This window comes from Brienomyrus brachyistius, chromosome 8, assembly GCF_023856365.1.
Source record: "Brienomyrus brachyistius isolate T26 chromosome 8, BBRACH_0.4, whole genome shotgun sequence".
Classification (NCBI taxonomy): Eukaryota; Metazoa; Chordata; class Actinopteri; order Osteoglossiformes; family Mormyridae; genus Brienomyrus; species Brienomyrus brachyistius.
The window spans coordinates 864,589-884,254 of NC_064540.1; the positions used below are offsets into that span (position 1 = coordinate 864,589).

At 44.5% G+C, this 19,666-nt stretch overlaps 1 protein-coding gene across 12 annotated transcripts in view; it reads right to left on the reverse strand.

Annotated features, from left to right (window-relative positions):
* The window catches only part of ptprt (protein tyrosine phosphatase receptor type T), a 210,948-nt gene that overhangs the window by 30,245 nt on the left and 161,037 nt on the right, over positions 1–19,666 (reverse strand). For all 12 annotated transcript variants that reach the window (XM_049023370.1, XM_049023373.1, XM_049023371.1 and 9 more), the window contains 4 exons: positions 18,959–19,107; positions 16,709–16,786; positions 16,101–16,136; positions 9,552–9,739 (listed from right to left, as the gene is read on the reverse strand). In XM_049023370.1, coding sequence (XP_048879327.1) covers positions 9,552–9,739; positions 16,101–16,136; positions 16,709–16,786; positions 18,959–19,107 — 451 coding nt within the window. The remainder of the gene's footprint in view (positions 1–9,551; positions 9,740–16,100; positions 16,137–16,708; positions 16,787–18,958; positions 19,108–19,666) is intronic.

The window sequence follows — 19,666 nt, forward strand, 5'->3', positions numbered from 1 at the left end:
TGGAAGGTGGATGTTATCAATGTAGCCACACAGACACTCAGCATCATTTATAAAAAGCTGAGTCAAGCTCTAATGTAAGTTATTTATACAGTCGAAGCTAACATTTAATTCATAGTTTACCCTCAGTGTCCTCTGAATGAAGCTACCACTCACATGGATGGGAGAAAAATGCTGCAATTTGGCACAGAGTGGTGCCCCCTGTCAGATGAGGACAGGGTGCAGAGAGGTGAATGCTCAGTCAGTGGGATCACAACAGCCTCCTTCCTTCAGCTGCTCTCACACGGCAATGATGTGACGGGACTCAGTTGTTGAAGTGGGGCTCTGTGTTCACGCTGCTTGCTGGTGGACCTACATTCTTTCAATGCGTAAAAGTGCACATCGTCCGCAGTTTGTCCAGGATAGGGTCTGCAAGGCAGGTTGAAGATGGAAAGGAGCCAAGACAATGCCCAGACCTCCAGAAGGGTCGCTACTAACCCACTCCAGCCACCCGTCAGCCAAGTAGACTTGCCATCTGAGATCATTTCTGTAGGTCCTCAATCAAGGATTCCCAGTGGGGCAGTCCATCTGCACCCACAGCAAGTTGAAGAAGTTACAGTCAATATAGGGAACCACTTCAGATATTCCGTCTGAGAAGGCAAAAGCCAAATTTGTCCAAAAACAGCATTTAAAGTGAAATTTAATGTAAAATTATTCAAATGCTGAAAAAAATAACAGGACATTTTGATACATTCTTGCTTCTATATAGTGATGACTGAGACACAGTTGGCCAACATTTCTCTTTAACATCATCAGCATCATACTGTAAGTCAGTGTGTTGAATGTATTGCTTTTCTTATTCATAATTGTATTTATCAGGACTACAGTAGTTGGGACCCTGGAGAGTCAGAGTTTCACGGCACTATGAACACATGACTTTGAATCTAGATTCCTGAAGACTGTGCTAGCATACTTGTACTAGCATACTTGTGCTAGCATACTCGCCGGGTCTTAGGCTGAAACTTGTGCAGCAACAGTCGCTTGCAGGCACCCAGCAAGACCAATCTACGAGAACTAAGTACACATTCACTTGCATCAGACAGCCATCTTCAACTTCCTGTCAAATGCCCTGGAAGGGAGAAAAACATGCAGCAATTGTCTGTGTGTCTCATGTGTGTGTGTGTGTGTGTGTGTGTACGTCTTTGCTGTTGCCATCTTTTCATTTCAGAGCCGAGTGCAAAGTGCCACCGTTTGATGGCGGGGTTCAGACAGAATGGCAGTGAGGCACTTTGTGGGCTCAGCAGAGAGGCTGGCGAACTTGGCACGGGGTACTAGTGACGGGCGAGAGCTGGGACCCATATGGAGTCAGTGCTATTTTAGGTCCTTCCAAAAAAAAAAAGCAGGTCAAATCTGTCAGTGGTACGTAATGTATGCCGAATTGTCCTTTGGCGTCGATTAGAGGAGATCCGACTCAGCCGACAATATCAAAACCACAGATCTTACTGTCAGGCAGGAGGCCACCTGACCTACTTTTTTAAAGGGGCATATCTCTCATTAGTCAGTCAGTCTACAAGTGCATTTTAACCTGTTATAGAAAATAAGGGATTTGAAAGGGGATCGATTTATGTAAAAGGTCCTTATCTCTTTTATCATTACTCCTTCCTGCTAGATGTTTTTCTGCCTTCCCACCTCCTCCAAAAAGTATGCATCCTGCTACTCAGTAATCACTCTGCTGAGTTAAAATAACAATGACTGGCTTGCATGCTGCCATGATGGATAGATGCATGGACAAACTGATAGATGTACTCCACATTGTTTTTAATCAGGCAAATTAATTTACATATGTTTATATTACATTAATGAACACATTAAAATCTGTGTGTCACTATCTTCAACACAAATGCATCTACTGGTGCAACGCAAAGTTCCATTTGGGTCAAACAGCAGCTTTTTAATGATAGTTGGGGCATCATTGCCTCATAGAGGGAAATATCGATTTTTTTTTTTTGTTGTCGGTATGACCTGTTGTTGACTTACTGTACTGTTCTTTAACAAAGACATATGCTTGGTGCTGTAAATGTCATAATTTATTATGCAACGACTACCTGTGAAGAATCAAAAAACCAAAGCAATCACCAGTTTTCACTCCCAGGCTACAACGCCATGTAGGAGGGGACATTTGGCCTAATTGGTATGATCAGTAAAACCTCTGGCTCCATCTCTATGAGGCCCTGCACTCTGGTGCTCAATAGCTATCGATTTAGCCATCAGAGATGACACCGTCAGCCTTGTTCTGCCGGAAAGCAAAGCAGAGGACTGCTTGTCCTGTGACACTTTGGCGAGAAGGTCACCCCCTGCGAAACAGTCGAATCATTCTTCAGTTCACAAATCCCACCTATGCATCTTAATCGTCAATTTCACTTTCGGTCATCTACAGAAAAGGCCCACTGTGTTTTAAAAAATATAACCCAACACAGTGAGAACACGTAAAGGAGCAGGTGAAGTCATGGGCCTACATGCAGCATTTCATATCCACGGATAATTCATGAGCTTGGTGCTATAATGGAATAACTACAATGAAGTACCAAGCTTAGCAAAAGGGCAAATGAGTGTTGGCTAACTGTGTCATTTGGACGACCATTTGAAAAAATGAGTGAACCACAGCCTTAAGATCACCAGAATTCAAGCTGTTCTATTAAGCTGTAACACTGGCATACTGTGTATATGCTAATGTAGTAATCACACAAAGAGAACCACACGTCATTGGTTTCTCTGTTACAGGTACGCACTGCGGATGTAGTGTACAAGGACCAAATGAACTCACAACACCAAGTCGTGGGGTTTCCTCCGGGTACTCCGGTTTCCCCCCATAGTCCAAAAACATGCTGAGGCTAATTGGAGTTGCTAAATTGCCCGTAGGAGTGCATATGTGAGTGAATGGTGTGTGAGTGTGCCCTGCGATGGGCTGGCCCCCCATCCTGGGTTGTTCCCTGCCTCGTGCCCATTGCTTCCGGGATAGGCTCCGGACCCCCCGCGACCCAGTAGGATAAGCGGTTTGGAAAATGGATGGATGGAACGTGGGGTCCCGGTTTCAGCATTCAGGCTGCCTCCAGCGAATCACACAGAGACAAAAGGCATCCCAGACCCTGCCTTCAATTTCACCCCATTTTAATCTAGAAAAAAAGGTTAATTTGCTCATAGCTTATCAAGCAGCCATAGTCACAAACTTTTGTGAGGGGGCTGTCGGTTATTCATGAAAGAGAGACCGGGGCAAACAAGACTAGGGCAAGTTTCATCAGGGGTGCATCTGATAACCACGAACAAACAAGGGAAGAGTGGGAGGTGGGGGAAACATTCGCAAACGATGATCAAAGGCAACAGGCATGTAGAAGTTAGAGACACAGATGTGTGATCTTGTACCTCCCTGCAAAAGGAAAAAAAAACTTTTAAAAATAATTTACTAAACTTATGTAAAGTAACTGCCTGAGATCAGGGGTGTGCTTTGTCAAATTGCTTGTCACTTTCTCCAGTGAACAGAGCGAAATCTAACCGGACGTCCGCGATCCCTCTCCCCATACACAGATGCAGCAACGATCAGGCGGCCATCTATGAAGCGATACTTTCTGGATCCGACCCATGGATGACAGAGGGTTCTTTGAATACACTACAGAATATTTTCTTTTTAAGCTGGAAACAACTCATAACTTAAATTTTACCCACCCATCTTCTAACTGCCATCCAATGAATGGTAATGGGGGGGGGTTAAGGTTAGGACACAAGGCAGGGGAGCATCACAGGGACAATGGGTGAATCAAACTGCATGACTTTAGATGGTGGGAGGAAACCCAGAGGTAAGCAGTGAGACCTGGGGAGAATATGCAAAGTCCGCACACACAGAGTGAGCAGAATTCAAACTGCCAGCCCTCAACTTATCGTAGGGATGCCCATAACCTGTTTTTAAAAGGAATTCTTAATTGGAGATAATATTCTTGGAACACATCCTTATGTAGGGTCATTTCAATCAGTGAGTCAATCAACCAATCAATCAATCTTTATTTAAATTGCACTGTTACCACAGGGTTTACAGATATTTAAAAGAAAGGAATTAAAATAAGCACAACAATGTTTTACACAAAGGACGGGTAAAATGAACGCGGCAGAAGAATAACAGCAGAGAAATGAGCCAGCTGTAGGGTAAGTGCAGTACTGCACAGTCTGCGAGGAAGCAGGGCTCCCACGAGCAGACGCTACCCCCATCCCCCCGGTCATTATTCCGCGTCGCTCACAGATGGGAGGGCAAGGCTTCAGCAAACAGCCACTTGGAGCTGGACCAGAAAGGACCGACCAGGACCCGACCACAAAGCTTTTGTTTTTCAACTCCCAGAGTGACAGATGTGCACACACACATACAGAAGCACATATGTACTGTATACATGCAGAGGCATGTGCATTATCCTTCTCTCTCCTTCTCACACACACATACACACACTCATATTCTCTCTCTCCTTCTTACACACACATACACACACTCATATTCTCTCTCTCTCTCTCCTTCTTACACACACATACACACACTCATATTCTCTCTCTCCTTCTTACACACACATACACACACTCATATTCTCTCTCTCCTTCTTACACACACATACACCACTCATATTCTCTCTCTCCTTCTTACACACACATACACACACCCATATTCTCTCACTCTCCTTCTTACACACACATACACACACCCATATTCTCTCACTCTCCTTCTTACAGACACATACACACGCTCATATTCTCTCTCTTGCATTATTATATCTTTGTGGGGACTCTCTGGGGAAAACGCTAATCACAGCATGACAACCTTAACCCCTACCCAGCCCTAATCTTAACCATAAGTAACCAAACAAAATACGAGACTTCTGGCATTTTTAGTTCTTTGATTGCATTCACAAATTTTTGTGGGGGCCTGAAAAATGGTCCCTAAGTCATCACACACGCATAACTCATCCAGGTTGTGCTTGGTTTCAATAGAAGCTAATAAAATACAAGCTAAAAAAAATAAAATCAGCAAATTTTCAGCCCCAAGAACCAATTTTATTAGTGTTTAGGATGGGTTTAATGGCTTGGATCCATGGTCCACTACATAGCTTACTGCAGCCATTTAATCAGCTGCATATATATTGCTGCATACCCCAATTTTCCATAAAAATTCCATAAATAATACTATGTACCAAAGACTTTACCAGTCTGGAAGCAACAGTCGCACATCAAAAAGGCTCGTCGCTAGCAGGCCGCCAAAAATTAGGCTTTTGTTGGAAACAGGAGCGGCAAATCAGCGGGAGGGTTGAGCTCACCGCATGCCACTCTCCGTTTAGGCGACTAGCTTGTGCACACGCTCGAGCAAAAGCACACGGTTTGTTTGTTTCTCTGCATGCCTGTCATTTAGCGTCTGCCAGACGATATGGTTTCCGTCTTGCATCTGTCTTCCTCTAATCTGCGGCTCTTTTCATCTGTTCAGCTTCTCCGAGTCTGTCCAGCTCCTTCACTGTCCATCTGTCCACAGCCAGCCTGCCTGTCGACCCCTGCTTCTCCGACTGTGTCGTCTGTCAGTCTAACTTTCTATAAGTGTTCTCTTATCACTCACAATCCAGGTTCCATTTTCTGTGATTTGACTATCCAAATTCCTACCCTAACCCTCCTTAAAAGTCAATTTTCTATTTGCATTTCTCCTGTACCCTGTCATGGCAGAGAGTCCGTCCGTCTCTCTGTCTCTCTCTCTATCTGTCAGTTAGCCACTTTCTCTTTTCTCCATGTCTATTTGCCTTGTTATCTGCTGGGCCTGCCTGCCAATCTCTCTCTTTGTCTGTTTAATCAGTCTGTCCTGTCTCTATCTGTCCATGTGTTAGTCTCATTCTCTTTCCATCTTCCCTGTCTAGCCATCTCTTTATCTGCTCTACCACACTGTCTGTTGGTTTTGTCAGACTGTCCAGTCTCTCTCTCGCTCCACCTCATCTACCCACCACCTTGTCATCTCCTTTCCTGTCTCCGCACCTGTCAGTGTATAAATTATGGCCGGATTAGGGTGAAAGACAAGCGCCAGTGGACTGAGAGATGGCAGGTCTTAATCGGAAGTGTGATATCTGTATCTCAGTCACTCACAAACACTTTGCGAACATAAACAGACAGATGGGTGACTGATATCTGTTTAGACAGAAAACAGTGCTCAAACGGCCATGTGGCCACCTAACAGCCTGAAATGCAGAGGTATCACGGACAGTTCTTGGGAGATGTCACATACTATTTTCACTGTATATCCCAGGCATGCATCACCTAATTAAAGGAGGCAAACCGGCGAAACCAGACACTGCTTATTTTAGAGGATCAGTAAACCAGAGACTGCAGATGATTACATACAACGGAAGGCACTGAACACCATTCTAATCACAAGTGTGGTAAAAAATCAATCTGTGAGATCATCTACAGCGATAATCCACATGGTAAATAGGTGCAATCCATGACCCACCCCTATAAAATACAGCAGCTCCACTGGAGCTGGTCAGCTGGGTGAGGTACAAAAGAAGAGGAACTTCAGGTGCACCCAATACCGCTGCTATTCTCCAATACCAAGAACCGATACCACTTATTTGCAACATTACGTTAAAACTCAAAGCCAAGGCGTTTTCTTTTTTTGTTGCCCAATCAGATTTTTGCATCTCCTGAGAGATCTGTAACCATATTGTTCTGGTTATGCCTGGTTAGGTCACTGTTATTTTCAGTGGCATAAATACTGCCTTAAGTACTCATATTGGTACTTGGTATCGGCAAGTACAGAAATGTAAGTACTCATACTTGGTCTGAAAAAAATGGCATTGGTGCAACCCCACTGGATGTCATGAGGTGCCTTAGGACCATAGGAACCAGATGGAGGGAGGTTGTCATGTTATGAGTGACATTTTTAACAAAGGCATGGCCACAGGCATACAAAGTGTGGGTGTGGCTCTACGGGGGAGATGATTGAGCAGCTTGTGTTTATGCACAGGAGAAGGACAGGGGAGAGCAATATGGGCCACAGCATTGCGTGGGCAAAGCCCCTGCTGAAGTAGAGCTACAGCCAAACTCATAACAAGAATATAGATCAGCATTCCATACACAGGATTTTGTGATGGAACTGGTAGAGGTTACTTGGCTCAATATGAGACACAAACAAGTACTATTTCCCCAACTTATATTCACAGTGTGCTTGCAGAAGCATTCTAATCAATGAAGCCTCATTTTAACACTTAGCTAAGTTCTCGTTTTAGCAAATTGGAGAGCGAAAACTGCAGGTAATGTCTTAATTAGCCTTGATTGAGCTGTTGACTGGAGAATTTGACTATTCAGGTTGTTATGCCAAATGTTTCAGCAGAAGAAATGTGAATGCTAATGTTTTTTTTTGTTTTTCGTTTTGGCTGAGGAAAAGGTAAAAAAAAAAACATATATCTGGAAATCCTATAGCCCTTAAAACAAAGACAGTGATTGTTTTTTTTTTCCATTTAATCGATGACTATTTACTCCACAAAACATTTCCTTAATTTGAGAATTGGGGAAAGAAAAAAGTACCAAATTCAGATCAATCAAGTCCTTACTTACTTAATTGCTCAAGCGCATAGAATGAATGAAACATAACTGGAATGTACAATTGCATCCTCAACTAAGACATTCTGTTTAACATGATTTGTATCCTACAAGTGATTCAATTAACAGCTCAATCAAGGCTAATTATTAAGAGCTCGGCTGCAACAAAAACACCAAACAAAGTGAGTTGCCAGGGATCAGAGTAAGAAATTTACAAACGACAGGAGGCCATTCGGCCCATCAAGCTTGTTTAGGGAGAACTTAACTAATAGCTCAGTTGTTAAAATCTTACCTTGCTCTGATTTAAAGGAACCCAGGGTTTTAGCTTGCGCTACACTAGCAGGAAGATTATTCCATACTCTAACTACACACTGTGTAAAGAAGTGCTTCCCCAAATTCGTTTTAAAATGTTCTCCCGCTAATTTCCAGTTATGGCCACGAGTTCAAGTACTGTAATTAAACTAATATTGAAATAGCCATTTGGCTGACCAGCAACATAACCAAATTAGCTGAGTTATAACCACTTGTTGTATAGCCAATGTTGTAGGAGCATGACCAAAAGTAAAAGTCTGCCATTTTCAAAATATGAAACATGTTACACCTGCCAGGCATTTCCAGTTTGCCTGAAGCCAAGAGATCCTCCAATCAGAATGTCATGTGATCTCCAGATTGTGACGAACACCATTGAACCAGTGGAGTCTGTCAAAAGATTTCCCAAGGTTTCCAGCCAGTGTGGGCGGTGAAGAAGGAACAGAGTACAGAGTACATGCAACTGAACTGGGATGAACTACAAATGCCATTATATAAAAAATATGCAGGTACAGCAAATATGAATCAAAGAATAAACTACTGAGAAAAAATAAGATCCCAAAAAAGCAAACCGTTACAACAAAAATGTAATGAAATTTTCTGCAACTCTGAGCTGGGGAATTTTATTTGAGTTGGAATTATGTTCAGAAACTATCAATATTAATGCTGTTTTCAAATTCAGTTTGCAATAAATATTTGATAAGTATGAAAGAACTACACTTTCTTGTAATAGAAAAACATGAGAGCAAAGGAAATTAAATTTAATTATTTGATGAACACCACAAAACAAATACTGCTACTTGATTTTGGTCACACATCTCAAAATGAGGATCGACAGCAACAATGCACGAATAATTATACTGTGGATACTGAAATGGTTCAAGATTGTGTAAACAAGAGGCATGATAGCCTCACACCTCCGGGGTGGTGTGTTTGGTTCCAGGCTGTCTTGAGATATGGAATTTTCTTTCTGTGTTCATTTATATTTATATTTTACATATATAGCAGATGCTTTTGTCCAAAACGACATACAAGTCAGGCAAATGGCACGTTGAAAACATACGAGAGATCGACGAGGCATAAGTCCAGCAGGGGGGAGTTTCCAGTGAATGCGCAGGTACAAGTGTAAGCAGTATTGGATCAGGAGCAACACAGCATTTTAAAAAACAAATAAAGAAATAAGATTATTCAATGACCGGAAGTGCGACATTAAGAAGATTCAGGGAGCGATCAGGCTAGCAGAGAAATTCATGGAACAGATGGGTCTTGAGGCATTTCCTGAAGGTGGAGAGGAAGTCTGATGACCAGACGAGGTTCGGCAGCTCATTCCACCATCGTGGAACCACATGTTCATATGAGTTTCTTCCCATAATCCAAAGAGAAGTGGGTTAGATGAACAGGTGTCCCTAAAATTGCCCGTAGCGTGTGCCGGTGTGCCCTGTGATGGGCTGGCAACCCTTCCTGAGCGTCTTCTGCAATGTACCTCGTGCTTTCTAGGATGGGCTCCAGGCTGACTGCAACCCCATTTTGGACAAGCAGTTATGGGTGATGGATGGATGAATATTTCACAAAATAAAAATAGTTTCGATGATACATGCAGTGCTTTAATTTTTTTTTAATCATTTGTGCTTTGAGCAGATGGATAAAGAGGGCATGCTTACCTCATATTCCTCCTTAAACCCATATCCCTGGCCGCACTTCATCTGCGTGATGTGCTGCAGGAGGTCTGCCACCCGTATGGCCGGCTGGAATTGGCCGGCCTGGTAGGACATCTCCACGGACTCGCAACCGCCGTACGGGTACGTCTGAATGGTGAGCGTGGACTGGGCCATATCCTTGTGGCTGCCATCTGGAACAGGAGGGGAGCATGTGAAGGAAGCGGCAAACGGCAGCCAAAAGAGAAGCGGTCGCATTAAAGTGGTCTGAACACAGAAGGTACATGGGGGGGTGAGCCAATCCACTCAAACTAAAATGACTCTTTTTAAATGGCCCACTTTTCCGTGAGCAAACAAACCATACTGTATTGCAACAGCGTTTCATAATTGCATACTGTAGTTCCACTGCAGCATTCATGCGACGGGGCAGAAATCCCACAGAAGCATCACATAACGAAAACCCGAGGTGCTCTCACATCACCCCAAGCATCTCGACTTCACGGTATTAATGGTGGCAGCATCAGATTAGATTCAGAAACTTGGACGCCCCAAGCTGGTTTCCGCGGTATCTGCCGTGCGACGAGCACCCCTTTGCACGCACCCTGTAGCCTCTCCACTGACGTCGAATGCCATGGAGCATTGAAAAGGGCTTCAGACAGACACTTTGTGTCACAATCCGATTAAGTCTAAAGGACATTTTTTGTAATTGACTCTCACAGCGATTAACACGTGAAGAACTGAAGTAGTTTATGCCCGTAAAAGAGAGCATTAGAAAGAGCGATGGAGAAATAAATGTCAGAGGAATTTCGTATTACACATATTAAATACTTAGAGCGCCACTGCAAATGTGGTTGGATGATCCTGCACCCCCCCCTCACCCCCCCCAAAACGCTCTATGTTTTATTAATGTGGCTATTTGCAATAATTATCTGAGACACTTAAAGCGATTCGCCATTATAAAGTCTAATCCACTCCAAACGTGGCTTTCTGCAACATTTATTGTGAAATAATGCATGGCTTTGTGTGAAGACTTTCGTGCCACTCGTACGGTGGCCAGCATGGACTGCGGCTCGCAATTAGAACAGCCCGACAAGAGCCCACGTGGCAGCAGGGGTGGCCTGGATGCGGGGGCTGGAGTTTGTGCCCATGACAGCTGTGAATCCTTCGGCCTGTTTGAAAGGCGCCTCCCTAATGATTCCCAGCTGGCCCTTGTTGAATGAAGCAGACTGTAAGACATATAAGGAGCCAGCTGGGCTCAGAATAGTAGGAAAAACCAAAGAAAGAAGTTGGATTCTTGAACTGGGTATAATTTTTTATCATTATAATCTTTTGCTCTCCTGTACCTAATTGCATTATAAAGTGTGTTTGGGGTATGTGTGTTAAAGGGAGAGACTGGAAGCAAGAGTCCAGTTCTTGTGGCTTTACGAGTTTAGCCGCTACAGGTTAGGAAGCCAAGTAGTACCTCATTACGTTCACCGTCTCGGATCATCTTGAGGGTACTAATACAATCACCCCATTCCATTTTCCAGTCCGAGTCTGCTGTCCTCCCATTTGCCATCTAGTAGAACCAGGTCTTTCACAATTACTATTAAGTATTAGGTCTCCACCAGTTAATGCATCTTTTGTTTGTTTTGTGTGTGTTACATGTGCCTTGCCATTGTGTGACCTGACCCAGGGCATTGTAGAGTAAACTGTTATTTGGTAATACAGCAAGACTGTAATCAGCAGCGGTGTTTGCCAGCACTCAAACCACACATTTGTGTGGGGGGCCCCTGATGGCCACAGGCAGTCATTACACAAAATAAATGGACACCCAATTTAAGAAATACTGGAGCAGCATGTTCTGCTAACCAGCTACCGACGATCTTCTGACTCTAAAGCTATTTATTTAGTTTCTGGAACATCTCTAGTGGGATGTAACAAGACACCCATGATATGACGAGAAAGGTACAATACACCCATAATGCCAAAGCTACAGACAGACACATTTGAATCCTCAGCTCAAAACACTCTATCTAGGTACCCAGTGTTGTAGGATGCTTCATCCAGCATGGAGAAAGCATGCTGCGTAGGGTCGGAGAAACAGAGAGAAAGATGCTTGTAAACAGACACAAGTAGGCGCCGTGTTAAATGCTGTTGTGCTAGCGTGCTGCTTCACGCTCAAAAAGATTGACAATCTAGTGTTGAGGTATTCATTTGCTGTGGCATTCTCTGAAATCCATTGCTACCCCCCCCCAGCTGGTCCCTCCCAGCGTGGCCTTAATTCATTATTCATGTGTTTTCATCTCAGTTGCCAGAGAAGCTCTTGGTACACTGGTCCAAAGGGTATATTACACTGTAAATATTGCCAGAAAAACAGAAAGCCGCTCCCATAATCTACTGAAATATCGAGCCACCGATGCTTACAGCTATGCTGAAGGTCAAATATCCATTTAGAAATTCGCAAAAATATATATCCACACTTTGCTGCCGGGTTCTAACTTCATAGACCAAGATGACCCCGTGTTAATGATTTGATTTCTGAACCTGCAAAGTAACTAATGTTGGCACATGGCAAGTTCCATACCGCAAACCGGAATTGTCTTTACAGGGACTGGAACCCAGGATTATTTCTGAATGAGCTCAAAGGGGTGAAGAGGTTGCATTCTCCCTCTGAAATTTTGGTACGAGAAAAGCAGGGCTAGTAGTGCCCTGGATAAAAAGCGAGGTCCTGGCTGTCAATTCCCCCGATCCATAACTGTAATTGGAGAAACACAGCCTGCATGCAAAGGCGGAACTTTTCCTGTCATTAACAAGCCTTCCTGCTTGTCAGACACAGCTAGGGTCTGGTACCTTGGTGACCTTTAAGGACTTAAACACCTTTTAAGATCATTTAAGCATTTATTCAATTAAGGCACCTTTTGCCTCCATTTTGGGAGGTCCTCGGTTTACTGTACTTCACCTGGTCTCAAACTCACACAACAAAGCAAAAGCGCCAAGACAAAAAAACTAAATAAAATGACACAAATAAGAGATTCTAACCCAACAGGCGAGGAACACAATCTCGATTCAGGGACTGCTGAGGCCTGGAAGCAAAGCAGCTCTTGTGTCCGTGCTGTTAAGAGGAGTCCCCCTTATTAAGCCAAAACTCTCGGCCCACAATTCCCTGGGGCGCAGGGCAGCGATTAGTGCCAAAACATCACCGAGGTTAATTATTAGCAGCGCTACGCTATCGCTAAACAGAACGCCGCACTTCCTGCCATTAACAATAATTATTCCTCCTGCCAAAATATGTTTGACAGCTCGCCGGTACTGCAAACAGTAATGACATTTTAAATTGCCCTAATTACACAGGGTAAATATAACATTGAGTAAATATGTCATATTTCCCTTTTAGGAATACTAAGATCTAGAGAACAGTGAGAGAAAGCCTTGCACTTCAGTAGCAGGGAAGTAGAGGTGCTTGAGAAGTTCTCCCATATGCAGGAAGAATTAATTAAAACCTAAACATTCAGAGTATGAGCAGTTCATAATGTTCCAGCTCTACTGGCACAACAGTGGCATTGCCAGTGGCACTGGCATTATATATTAATTAAGTGAACAGTCAGTTTTTGAAGGTGATGTGTTGGAGGCAGGAAAAATGGACAAGCGTGTGGATCTGAGCGACTTTGACAAGGGCCAAATTGCGATGGCTAGACGACTGGGTCTGAGCATCTTCAAAACGGCAGGTCCTGTGGGGTCTTCCCGGTACACAGTAGTCAGTACCTACTAAAAAAGGTCCAAAGAAGGCCAAATGGTAAACCAGCGATGGGGTCCTGGATACCGAAGGCTAGCCTGTCTGGCCCAATCCCACACGACAGCTACTGTAGCACAAATTGTGGAAAAAGTTACTGCTGACTATAATAGAAAGGTGTCAGAAAGCAGTGCATCACAGCTTTCTGCATGTAGTACTATGTAGCCGCAGACCAGCCTGAGTGCACATGCTGATCCCTGTTCACCATTAAAAGTCCACATGATCGTCGGAACTGGACTATGGAGCAATGGCAGAAGGTGGTCTGATCTGATGAGTCACATTTTCTGTTACTTACTGTGGACAGCCGAGTGCCTGTGCGCTGTTTACCTGGGGGTGAGATGGCACCAGGATGCACTACGGGACCAAGGCAAGCCAGTGGAGGCGGTGTGATGCTCTGGCCAATGTTTTGCTGGAAACCCTTGGGTCCTGGCCTTCATGTGGATGTTACTATGACACGTACCACCTACCTAAACATTTCTGCCGACCAAGTAACTGTCATGGCAACGTGGCGACATTTATCAGGATAATGTGTCCTGCCACACTGCAAAAAGTGCTCAGGAATGGAATGAAAAACATGAAAAAGAGTTCAGGGTGTTGACTTGGCCTCCATATTCCCCAAATCCCAATCCAATCAAGCATCTATGAGATGTGCTGGACAAACAGACCCAATGCATTAGGGCCCCATCTTGCATCATGCAGGTCTCAAAGTATCTTAAAAGATTTGCTGCTAATTTCTTGGTGCCAGATACCACAGGACACCTTCAGAGGTCTTGTAGAGTCCATGCCAGGATTGGTCAGAGCTGTTTTGGTGGCACGAGGGATTATTAGGCAGTATTAGGCAGCTGGTTTTAATGTTATGGCTAATAGGTATATAAGCAGTGGTCAAAACAAAGAATAAAAAATTATAATTTAGCCTTGCTGATTAGCCTTTAGATCGTTAGTTTTTTTCCATGTTATCATATAATGCCTGAAACTGCTTGTTAATCATCATTACATTCACCCCCCACCCCCCAGCTGTCCCCTTAAAAGTGTGACTTTTAAATAGGTATCTGGTGTGTTTGTATTTTCACTTCTTGCTTACATTTCCTCTTGCAATCCAAAAATATGCATCAGGGGGCAGGTGTCCCAATGTCTGTTGCATGTGTACAGGCAGGGGATGGACTGGCATCCCGTCCAAGGGCCCCTGTCTTCGAATCTAAGCTTTCTGGGATAGGTTTCAATTCCCCTCATACACACACACCAGTGGCCCTGTATTGGATAAGCAACCGGATGAAAAAGGACTGTGTGGTCACAGAAAAAGCGGCTGAATTTTCTTCAATGACTTTTAGACCCTGACAACATACGGAGAGAAGTCTGTGAAGAATTATACAGAGTTCTTCCTTGGGTTTGAATTTTCTGATTGCACAGCTCTGATACTAATTTCACATACCGTGACATAATCAGCACTGAGGAGAAAGAGCCTTTTGTGAGGAACCCTGGCTGGACTCTGCCATCATTGTTCTTGTGCCTGCAGCAGTGACCTGCCTATTCCTTTCACTGGTGTTGCCTGGCCGTGCTGCTTTCATCCAGGATGTCAGGTACCGGCGGTAAGGAGGAGCGAATAAGCAAATCTACGTAAATGGCCTTAAAACTGCACCATTACGACCCATGTCGCGGGTGAATCACCGGCGTTTGGGCCAGATTTACCGGGGAGGTCAATAAAAGCCCCCTGTTGTGGGGTTTGCCGGCGCTCAGGTGTTTGTGGTAGGGATGGCGTGAGCTAAACGACAGCTGATTCCCACCGTGCAATACACAGGGAATCAAAACGTTAGTGTGAACCATTGTGTCAACAGCAAGGCTTTCTGGGACATATAACTCCAGTCCACTAAGGAAGGAGGGGGGGGTGAAGAAGGTAGGTAACCCCCCCCCCCCCCCCCCCCACAGAGACTGAAGATTAAGAGCTGGCCACATCAAAGTAGTAAACAGCCATTCTCAGACTCCCAATGTTCAAGTCAAATTAGAGAACAGACTGGAACGGGCTGCCTGCCACATGCGTACAGACTTAAGGACTATGCAACGCTCCCCTTTATTCTGGGCATGGGAGAATAGGAGGATGAGAGTGCAGACTGAGAAAAAGAGAAAGGCAAAATAAACAGGCGGAGAGATCAAACAGAGCCGTGTCGAGGGTTTTATGCGATACAGCGGGCGCGCAGAAATCTGTCGGCTCAGTGTGCTGATGGTTTGTTTCAAAACATTTCAATTGAGCAACATGTGAGCAGACGGAATAAGTAAATAAATGTAAGAAATAAGTAACATGAGCACCGAAGCCAGAACATTAGCATTTCGACGGGTCGAGATGCCAGGCCTAAATCTCCTGCCCGCGTTTATGAGTCAGACAGCAAGTTTATGCTGTGCCCTAGCCGAAATGGCACCGGCCCAGTCGTCAGCCCGCGGGGAGATGCTGTACAGCCATATGGCGAGCGGCGTCCGCTAACGGGGCAGGTGGGCCGAGCCAGCACAGGCGGTTCCGCTCCTTTAAATTCATGCCCTACGTCTCCCGCGAATTGGGAAGGGTTTGTAAACGTCAGGCTGCATCTTGCAGACGCAAATCTGGCCTGACAGGTCATTGTTCCGGCAACTTCTCGCACCCATTTTCCTGATTTCGGCGAGTAAACCGGGTTCGACATTAAAAAAAAGGCCATGAAATGAGACACATAGCGTCTATTAGCAGCTTTGTTCAGTATGACATTGTCTAGTGGATGACCATGAGTTCAGACTATGAGGAGGTGACGGGGGATACTTACCCAGAGACGAACTTGCGGGGACTGGCTCTTTGGATACTAGAGCAGGTGGAAACAGAAAACAAACACTGAACCATGTAAACACTTCAGCATATCCAGAGTTTAGAACCACCCAAAAAGGAACATGGTGTATAGTACTAAATATAGTGTTGAACTGTACACACACATACACACTCTAAGTATTCATATCTTTATGAGGGCTCTCCATTTCTATGGGTCTAACCCTAATCCCAAATAAGACTAACCAAACCCCTACCCATAAATAATTTGGTCCCCACGATGTAACGTATACCTGGATCAGACGCACACACACGTACACACACACACACACACACACACACACACAAACACAGTCATTTGATATTCTTTGCTTATTTGGCAGCCACTTTCGTCATCCCAAAAAATATATCTAATGAGACAAGACATTCCACACAAATTAAAAACAGCAATCATGCATCTTAATTTTTTCAGTCTGCATTTAGATCTTCTTTTTCTTTTTTCCACCGCCAGCAAAACTCTGCTTGAAAGTTCCCCAGTGAAACAACAGGCAACAGAATTAGTCGCGTGTCATCCTGTCAGCTTGAGCTTCCTGGGAGCAGGTGGTGCTGTACCTGAGTAGTAGGAATTCAGGAGGGATTTGGTCTGGAGTGTTTTTCCCTGCACGGAGAAGGAGCACGGGGAGGGCGATGCTGCGAAGAGGAGACACGTAGACAGTTTAGAGATTCCCCCCATGACCCATCTGCATTAACGGCATGCACGGAGGAACCCATCAGCATGGTGTGGCACCACGCCAGTCCTATTCTGAAATCTTGTCCTGCCTGTTAGCATGACGGATACGATTCACCTTGCATTCCACAGTTAAGAAAAACATGGAGTGTTTCCTTGAACACTTCCATGTTGCATTCAATCCTGTTCGATTAAAGCTGAGATTTGGAGATCCCTGCCTATCGCTCTTCATCAAACCCCTTGTCATGCTTAGATTTTGCATCTTGATTTGCGTCTGATTTAGAGACACTGTCTTGTGCCCTTACACAAAGGACTAAAAAAAAAAGGCCACCGTTAATTTACTCATTTACAGGAGGAGAATGGATCTAAACGCCCGCAGACATGCCTCTACGGTGTGCAGGTATTTCTTTTTCATTTTCTGTAAACCAACAAACTAGGTAAACTCCATTCTAGTGGTCATAAACCATCTTTGGTGGAGACGTGATTGTTGTCCTTTGAGGGGTCTGAACTTAAGAAGCGGGAGACACGAAATGGAATAAGAAACAGGACACTATCTAGGGAAAAGGCCATCATACATTATGTGAGAGCTGATTGTGCAGGAGCCCTGAACTTTCAAATTAATCCACCCAGAAAGGCCACTGTGACATTTTACCAAGGAGAAGAAGAAGAAGAGGAAAGGTCCATCCTAATTACTCATCCCCCACAGGAGGACAGATTCTGCCTTAAAGAAATAAAATAATGATCAAAATGCCATTTTCTTTTTTTCTTCTCTTGGAAATAAAAGCTAAGTGAAATGCTAACAGATATGGAAAAGGCGTCTCTGTAGTGAAGCACAATGACATTGCCAATTAATGCTTACTTTGGTCAATGACTTAGCGTGAGAAGGCTGCAGCCTCATCAGATCGCCTCTGAGGAGTGAGTACTGATGCTGTAGGTCAAGTCTAGAATCAATTTGTATGGGACAGAAGCTGAGTGCTATAATAAAAGGCCGTGCCAGCGGGGGACCTGGTGTCCAAGGCTCCTGCTTCCATGTCATTTCATCCCACCGTTTCTTACTCTGCCTTGTCCCTCAACTTTTCAAACAATAATCTAACACCACGCCTATTTTTTCCAATGCTTCTTGACTTGAAAAACATGGGCCTGTGAGTACTGGAACTGTACAACCCCATACAAACAGACCCAATCAAGTTAAATGCATGAATAAGAGACCATAGGGCCCTATTATACAAATCACGCTCCTCGAGGTCCGAGTACTGCTGGTTTTCCAGCCTTCCTTTACCTGTGAGCCAGGTGTGAAGCCGCTGACCAATCAGAATCAGTCATTATTAAACTAACTGCCTGGGAGAACTGAAAATGAGGCCTGGATTTGGAATCGAGGTCCAGACTTGAAGAGCCCTGCCATATGCCCTCGTCTCTGGGTTTGAAACAATCGCACGCTGCATTTGTCAGGAGTAAAACCCCTGCAGAGATGTAGCAATTTCCATTTCCTAGCATCCTCTCTTTTAACACTGAGAGGGCTCTGGGAGGCAGCAGTGAGAATTTTCAGTACAAAATACATTTAAACATATCAACAAATGACTCGAAACTCACATCCCCGTTACATCTCGCAACACTGATCTCCCTTCATTCTTATTTTATTCCGAAAGATCAGAGATTCAGAAAGGGGGAGGGTGAGAGTGAAAGTCACATAATTGTAAGATGTCTTGTGATTTGACATGGAAGGAAATAAAAATGAGCTGATTAATCTAATCAAATGTGTTTTTAGTCAGTCTTCGGCAGGCTGCCATACAAATGCTGTAGCATGTTCCAATATTATGTCGGTTGGCAGGGGCGAAGGGGCATGGGTACTCTGGCACATTCCAGGGCCCCGGCACCTCACAGGGGCCCTTGAACACGAAAAATTATACATAAAATTGGGCAGGCAGCCCAAGGTGAGATTTTGCCAGAGGGGCCTGAATTTCTATGGCCCTGGCTGTTTATAGAATATTAATGATTTGACTAGAGTAGACTAACCCTGGAATGTCTGAGCTCGTTTGATCATCAGGTGTATCATGAAGTACATCAATGCCAACATATCTACATGCGGGCCTCTTCATGCATGGGGGGGGAAGCCAAACAAGGTGGGACCGACTCACGGAAGCCGTTGAGGTCCGGTGTGCTGGTTGCGAAGGGGTCATCCTTGTGCAGGGTGCTGACTTTGCCCGTGCTCTTGTCGGCTCCCCCCACGGCGGCCATCTCCCTCTGTGTGCTGCTGGCCGTCTCCTTCTGCTTCTTCGCCAGCTTCCTTTGGGTGCCCCCCCCAAAAACAAGCGAAAGGAGTTCACTCCCGGGCCGGAGGGACAGGAAGACAGCACCCACGGCTGGTGAGCAGACATCGACGGGCAGGGGGAGGGGATGACACACGTTGAGGTGACATGGGCCAGTTGTGTGGAGTAGTGGTTTGACATCCAGACTCAATAGATTCTGGCCAGAGGATTACAGTTTCAAACACTCCATTAGACACTGCAGTTGTACCCTTGAGGAAGGTGCTTGAATTAAATTGATTTGGTAATTATCCAGCTACATAAAGCGTAATATGCTAATTTTGCCAATGGAGGAGAGTCTCTGCGAGGTAATTATTAAAATATATCCACTCTAAAGACTACCTGAATATGACCATTTGGCAGCAGTCTAATAAAATATATGCAATTTATGCTAATGACGACAAACTCGAAAATTGAATTCTGTGAGAAACTGCCACTGGATTCTAACCTGTTTGACTCTCAGCTCAGTCCACTCGAGTCACGGTGCTGAATTTCTTCGCTAAGTGCTCTGGGCTAACTATGCTGCGAAGGGCACTATAT